General features: G+C 63.3%; 1 protein-coding gene across 1 annotated transcript; it reads right to left on the bottom strand.

Moving 5' to 3' along the window:
• Positions 1-1,498: 1,498 nt before the first annotated feature.
• Positions 1,499-6,639, bottom strand: UPK3BL2 (uroplakin 3B like 2). Its single transcript, XM_027613101.2, has 6 exons — positions 6,358-6,639; positions 3,930-4,082; positions 3,521-3,740; positions 2,958-3,034; positions 2,555-2,675; positions 1,499-1,749 (listed from the first exon to the last, which is right to left on the bottom strand). The coding sequence occupies exons 1-6, from the start codon at positions 6,434-6,436 to the stop codon at positions 1,548-1,550; spliced, it is 852 nt and encodes a 283-aa protein (XP_027468902.2). The 5' UTR covers positions 6,437-6,639; the 3' UTR covers positions 1,499-1,547.
• Between the last annotated feature and the right edge of the window lie 508 nt (positions 6,640-7,147).

Raw genomic sequence — 7,147 nt, 5'->3', positions numbered from 1 at the left:
GAGGTCATTTGGAGCCACCAGCATAAGGGGTATTTCTTCCCCCCACCGAAACCCCGCGCCCTCTGGTGGTTGCGTCCTTAGATCTAGAGCCCCTGCTCCTGCTGGGCAGACCCTCCCCCAGGACTCCTGCTCACGGGTTCTGGGAACACCCGCTCCCTCCTGTGGGCCCCTCAGGTGCGGGAGCGCTGGGTGGCCTGGGTCAGGGCCCTCTCCTGTTGGCTCCCTTAACATGCTGACCACACCTTTGTAAACGTTCTCAATTGTCCTGCCAAACAGCTTACCATCTGTTTCCTGACAGGCCTGACCCTACAGGGCGTCAGTTTGTGCAGCTCCACCCCCGCTTTTTACATAGAGGGAAACTGAGGACCAGAGAGGGTAAGCGATGTGTCCAGAGTCACCCAGCCCCAGGGCTGGGGCTCCTGACTGCTCCACAAAGGCGATGGAGAGGCCACGGCTGACCTAGGCAGGGGGTGGGAGCCTGTTTGCCCCCCTCCCCTCCCTGCCCCTCCCAGCCCGGCTCCCCCATGGTCATGTGAGCATTTCCTCCAGAGCAGGAACTGGATGTGTCTGCACCAGCTAGTAAACCAGTTAGGGCCATTTGCACCTCCCGGAGAGAGGCACCTGGGCACCCAGCCAGCACCTTCCTTCCCTGCACCTGGCCCCAGAAGCACGTGGCACAGGTTGCCCCCTCAGCCTCCCTGCCATCCCTTACCCTATCCTCAAGCCACCCCAAATCTGCCCATCCACCAGCCCCTGGTGGCTTCCGGGCCTTTGCACATGCTGTTCCCCCCACCTGCGCACCCTTCCTGTGTCGCCTGGCACAGGCCTGCTCCCTCTCCAAGGCCACACCTGCCCAGAAAGCCTCTTCTGTAGCCTCATCTGGATCTCTGGCACCTGCATTCTCTCCATTCCTTGAAGCGCTGGTGTTCCTCTCCTCCCCCCTACAGTACGCTGCAGCTTGAGGGCAGGACCCTGCATGGGGCATCTTCCGCTCTGTGGAGCCTGGCCCAGAGTGGGGCTCATGATCACAAATGCTGGGCGCCCCAGAATTAGATTTGGGGCCAGGGTCAGCTTCACCTGCACGACCTGCCCCCCACGCCCAGAGTGAGCCTCAGGCTGGGTGTGAGGCTTAGAGGCTCTAAGCCCTCCAGCCAGAGGGGGGCCACCGGGAGGGCCAGCTGGAGAGGGGACCACAGGGAGGATGCTGGGGGGATGGACAGCCAGTGCCGGACACTCGCAGGACGGGATGGACACATTGACCTCACTGGTTTAGCGTAACCTCGGCCCAGGGAGGCCAGTGTAATCATCCTCATGTTCCAGAGAGGGAGACTTGAGGCCAGAAGAGAGGCTTACCTGCATCCAGATGACTCAGCTAGCCTAGGACCCCAGGTCTCACCCCTGGTGCTATATCCTCCTGAGTACCTGCCCCTGCCCCCAGGGAAGCTTGGGATAGGGGTTCAGGGAGACTGCTCAGGTGTACAACAACACAGATGTGCAGGGGGGTGTTGGGGACATTTATTTCTGACAAAGACAGGCCCAATTTGGCGCTAAGGACACCCTCCCCCCACCCTCACTTGGAAGCACTCTCCTCCCCGGGGCTCCAGAAAAGGTAGGGCGTGCCCCCAGCCCAGGATCTGTAGGCTGGAGTCCCCCACGGCCGGAAGGCTGATCACGTGGTGGGTGTCATATCTTCTCACGCACACCGACTGCTCAGGGCCCGAAATGGGAGTGCTCCCACGGGTGTCATAGCTTCAGGGGAGGGGAGAGAAGGTGAACTTAGGGCCTGATCCAAGTCCCACAGCTTGGAGCTCTAGGCATAGGAGCATTGGGGAAACTGAGGCTTCACTGGCCAGGCTGGCTTAACCGAAGGGAACCGGGCTATTCCTCTAAACTTCACAAATCCAGCTGTGCCCTCCCAGCGCCCCGACTCTCCTCTACTCCCTGCACCCCAGGATCTGCCCATCTCCCCTGATCGAAGCCCTCCACTGGCTCCCTCTGGCTCTCAGGACACAGCCCTTTTCCTCAGCTGGAAATCACGACCCCGCTTGCCTGGCTGCCAGAAATCCTCCCCCACCCCAGACACCCCCTCTCCCTCCCAGAACTGCTCTCCTCCTCTCCTCCCCAGATCCGACCCAGACGCCAGGCTTCCCCTTTCCTCTAGGAAGCCTTGTGGGTACCCCCGGTTCACCAGGCCCCGGCATCCGAGCTCCGGATGAAGTTTTGAGGCAAAGCTCAGCTCTCGGACTAAAAACAATTCTCCTCTACTTGGGTGTATCCCGCGGGAGGGTCCGCGGTGAGCCCCCCACTCGCAATTCCGGCTGTTGCCGCCAGGGGGCGAGCGGTGGGCGATCCGAGAGCGTGGGCACGCCCCTGCCACCACCGTCCCCCACCCGGGCAATACGCAGGCAGAGAGGGACAAAGGAGGAGGGGTTCATGCATGCACACACACTCCCCATGACCTGCTGTCTTCTGGGCAGGGAGGGGGAGGGGCATAAGGGGTGGTCCCGGGCAGAGACCCCACCTCTCCCAGGGGGCCCAGACCCTGTCCACCTACCAGGTGTAGATGAGCAGAGCAGGGAGGGCAGTGAGGAGGACAGCCAGCAGGACGGACAAAATGGCAATGCTGACCACGGTGCCCGCGCTTTGGGGCCCTGGGGCAGCCTGCAGTGCCTCAGCTGAGGGGCGGGAGGGGGCTCCCCCAGGCAGACAGAGAAGGGCAGCGAGGAGAGACCTGACCTGAGCAGGGGGACCTGGACCAGCCTCCAGACCAACCATCCCTTGCCCCAGCTGGGGGCCCCCCACACTGCGGGAGGGCACCTGCAGACAGCAGGGTGGTAATGGTGCCTCTGATGGGGGCGCTGGCCCATTCCCCCCAGCCCAGCCCATCCTCGGGAGCCCCCCAGGCCCCGGGGTCCCCAGCCCCAGTGTTCAACCTGCTCATTTGGCCACTCCCATACCTTGCTGCAGGCGGGTCTTACTGGACCACTCTGTCTCAGCCACAGGTTCCCTGTCCCTCATCACCAGGAACTTCACTCTGAGAAGTAGACCCAGGCCTGGGGGTGAGGCCTCTGGCCCTGGCACCTGTCAGTCTGACCCCTTGACCCCCAGTGCCTGGAGAGTGGGGGTGGGGGGGGAAGGAGTGGAGACTGGGCCTAAAAGCCTGCCTTAGAACCCACCAGAAGGGGCTCCGATTCCAGCTGTGACATTTCCCAGCTGTGTAGCCTTGGGTGCATCTCTCAGCCTCTCTGGGCTTTAATGTCCTCATTTAGGAAATGTGTATGGAACGATCTAGATCCCCAGCACCGAACATCAGTGAATCAAGCCCTGAGTGAGGGGTGATGGGGCTGCAGCACACCCTGCCTGGAAGGGGAAACCACCCGCGGGGCCCAGAAGGCCCATGGGAGCAGAGGCCCAAGTAGGGGGGCCCTCTGCCGGAGAAAGAAGGGAGAATTCCCCAAGGCCTCCCTGCCCTCAGCTGGGAGCTGCCCCAGCTGACATTGGGGCCCGGGAGGTAGCTCACCGGTAGGGGCCCGGGCCCGGCAGGGGCGCGTTGCAGCCCCGTTTGGCCGGGAAGCAGCTGGTATCATTGCCAACGCGGAGGACCCGGAGCTGGTTCCCAGTCTGGTTGCCCAGGTAGAGTGACCGGTGGGCCATCAGCGTGAGGTAGTAGCCCCTCTGGGTGAAGTCAGCGGGGGCTGGGATGTCCTCCACCCTCCGTGGGGCAGTGAAGTTCGGGGTGGCTGAGGGTAGCCGCAGGGCAGATGGTGTGGGCTGCAGGGGCAGGCTCCCCCCTTTCCCGCCAGGCCAGACAGCCCTCCTGCCACATCCCCTGCAGACCTGCCTCCCCTTCCCCCACACCGGCAGCTCCTCCCAGGCCTCCCGCCCATTTCACAGAGGGAACACCAAGGCCTGCGCCCCGCAGCACCCACCGTTGCTGTGGGCCACCACCAGCCAGATGGCGTCCAAGTCAGAGATGTTGAGGTGACTGAACTGGCCCGTTGGCTGCTCCAGCGTGAAGGTAGACTGGGTGAGTGTCCCTGCCAGGGTGGGGCTTGCGAGCTGGGGTACATAGCTGATGCGCTCTGGGGCAGGTGGGGGGCAGACAGAAGATGCTCAACAGGACAGCCAAGCCCCCACAGCCCAGTCTGAGGTGGGAGTCATGGTCCTGGAAGCCCCAGTCTGAGGGAAGAGCCATGGTCCTGGAAGCCCCAGTCTGAGGGAGGAGCCATGGTCCTGGAAGCCCCAGTCTGAGGGAGGAGCCATGGTCCTGGAAGCCCCAGCCTGAGGGAGGAGCCATGGTCCTGGAAGCCCCAGCCTGAGGGAGGAGCCATGGTCCTGGAAGCCCCAGTCTGAGGGAGGAGCCATGGTCCTGGAAGCCCCAGCCTGAGGGAGGAGCCATGGTCCTGGAAGCCCCAGCCTGAGGGAGGAGCCATGGTCCTGGAAGCCCCAGTCTGAGGGAGGAGCCATGGTCCTGGAAGCCCCAGTCTGAGGGAAGAGCCATGGTCCTGGAAGCCCCAGCCTGAGGGAGGAGCCATGGTCCTGGAAGCCCCAGCCTGAGGGAGGAGCCATGGTCCTGGAAGCCCCAGTCTGAGGGAGGAGCCATGGTCCTGGAAGCCCCAGTCTGAGGGAGGAGCCATGGTCCTGGGAGCCCCAGTCTGAGGGACGAGCCATGGTCCTGGAAGCCTTACTCTGAGGGAGGAGTCATGGTCCTGGAAGCCCCAGTCTGAGGTGGGAGCCATGGTCCTGGGAGCCCCAGTCTGAGGGACGAGCCATGGTCCTGGAAGCCTTACTCTGAGGGAGGAGTCATGGTCCTGGAAGCCCCAGTCTGAGGGACGAGTCATGGTTCTGGAAGCCTCACTCTGAGGGAAGAGTCATGATTCTGGAAGCCCCCGGCGGAGGGAAGAGTCATGGTTCTGGAAGCCCAAGTCTGAAGGGGGAGTTGTGGTCCTGGAAGCCCCGTCTGAGGGGGGAGGCACAGACTTGATTTGGGAGCCCCGATCTGAGGGAGGCATGGAGGCTTTTCCTGGAAGCTTCAGTCAGACACTAATTAGGAGGGCTTCTTAGCAACTCTGTGCCCATGGGACATGGGTGGGTGGCCTGAGTCCAGCCAATGCCCTCTGCCTTGCTAGCCTACTAGGGATAGGCACTGTGGGAGGTCGGGAGGGAGGTCCTGCCCCACCTGACACTGGGGTCCCTGCCGTGGGCAGGGCCTGGGGAAGGCATGGAGGCACAGGAGGCCCCTCCCCCAGCAGCATACACAGTTCTGGGGAAAGGGTCTTAGGCCTGGTCGGGGTGAGACTCAGATTTCAGGGAGCCTGAGCCTGCGCCTCAACCCTAGACTGGACTCGACAGAGCCCAGTGACCTTGAGCTCTGGCACTCTCTGGGCCTCAGTTTACCCACCTCTCAAGTCCCTCCAGCTCCACCCACATGGTCCAGGTTGGTTTGCTTGAGGAGAGGAATGAGTGGCTTGGGGGGATGGGGGGGAGACACAGGAAGGTCTCCACCAAGACCCCAGGCCCAGACGTGCACCCCCCGGGAGGTGTCCTGGCTGAGAGGGCAGGATATCCTCTCTTCCCGGCCCAGGGCTGTGCCACCTCCCACCCTGCCCCAGGCACCTTCCCCTTCTGGATCTCGTCCCCCTCTCAGGCCCTCACAGCCTCACTTGGGGAAGGGCAGCCTGGGCCCCCGTGCCAGAGACGGGGGTGGGGGCAGCACAGACTCAGGACTCAGCCTCTCTGTCCAGAAGGCTCCCCTGAGGGCAGTGCCCCTCCTGTCCCCGGCTCCCAGCACTGGAGGGCAGCGGAAAGGGGAGGCGGCTTTCCCGCCCGTCTCCAGAGCCCTCTCCCTCTCTCGGTTCTGTTCAGCATGAATCATTTCCATTTCATTCAGCTCCAAAGGATCAGGGCTAGACCTCTCCTTCCTCAGAGCACCCACTTCTGTCTCTGAGGCCCAGCGCACCCTGCATACAGCAGGGACTCAGTGTCCGCTAGACAAGGGAGAAGGAGGGGAGCAGCCCAGATGGGGGGCCGCACCTCTAAGCGCCTCCAGTTTAAGAGCCCACAGTGACCTGCAGCCACCGGGGAGAGCTTCGTTGGGGGCGTTGTCCTTTAAACCTCCGCTCGGGGACAGGAAGGAGAGGAAGGAGGGGAGGCCCTGGCAAGAATGGACGGGGGCTCAAGAGGCGTGGGGATGAGAACCCTAAAGAGAGGGAGGAAGCATTGCTCACTCTCCTGTCCTGGGGAGTGGGGACAGGTGTCTGTCTTGTGACCTCTTTGGTGGGCCATCTCCCCTGAGCCACCCAGGACCCCGTCCCCAGACTTGGGGCTTGGGAGGCAGCTGGCTCCCCCTTCACTCACCCAGGCCTGTCCCCCACTGGAGGACGGTCAGCAGCAGCAACAGCGGCAGCAGCCGATACCGACCCCCACCGAGCCCCATGGCCAGGCCGAGCGTCCGACAGTCTGTCTGTCCCAGGGTCTGTCCGCAGCGCCCCCGAGCCTCCGCTGACTGCCGGGGGGTTGGGGGGGGGATTGAGGCGGCAGCTTCGGGCACCTCCTGCAGCTCCTCCCAAGGTGCCCCCTCTTCCCAGACAACTGGTTGGACAGGTTTGGGGGCAGAATCTGCTGGCCCTATGGGTTCGGCATCCCAGGGAGGGGTCTGAAGAGAACAATCAGTAGCTGCCACGAGGACAAGCCCGGACCCTCCCACCCCTGACTCCAAGCTCCAGGTCCAGGTAGCCCCAGTGACAGTCGGCCAACAGTCCCAACCTGGCACCTAGGGCTCCCCACAGTCCTCCGTGCTGAAGGGAGTTACCCTCCAGGGGCTTGTCCAAGATCACCCAGCCAGCCAGGGCAGAGCCTCCGTGAGACAGTCACACCCAAAGGCAAGCTTGGGGGCACTCCCTGCAGCCTGGGCTCTGGAAGGGAGAGCTCCCCAACATCGCCCTTCCTCCTCTCCTTATCCAGGTGACCCATCCTCTCTTCTTCCTCCAGCTCTGGCCGCTGCCAGGACTGGGCAATTCTTCCCGAGACAGAAGGGTCCCAGATGGGGTCTGGGGCCAGGAGTGGGGGTGGGGCTGGTGCCAAGCATGTACTGACCACATTTCACCTGGATTAGAGCAGAAGCCCCTCATGGAGCACCCCCTGCCCC

The sequence above is a fragment of the Zalophus californianus genome, chromosome 10 (genome assembly GCF_009762305.2).
Source record: "Zalophus californianus isolate mZalCal1 chromosome 10, mZalCal1.pri.v2, whole genome shotgun sequence".
NCBI lineage: Eukaryota > Metazoa > Chordata > Mammalia > Carnivora > Otariidae > Zalophus > Zalophus californianus.
Note: the sequence above shows the minus strand (reverse complement) of the source record. Positions and strands in the feature narration are given on the sequence as shown.

Excerpts from the sequence above, each read along its gene's own strand:
- UPK3BL2 (XM_027613101.2), bottom strand. The coding sequence starts at position 6,436 with ATGGGGCTCGGTGGGGGTCGGTATCGGCTGCTGCCGCTGTTGCTGCTG. Across the intron at positions 4,083-6,357 it reads CCAGTGGGGGACAGGCCTGG|AGCGCATCAGCTATGTACCC; the intron begins GTGAGTGAAGGG and ends CACCTGCCCCAG. Across the intron at positions 3,035-3,520 it reads CCGGGCCCGGGCCCCTACCG|AGTGAAGTTCCTGGTGATGA; the intron begins GTGAGCTACCTC and ends TCTACTTCTCAG.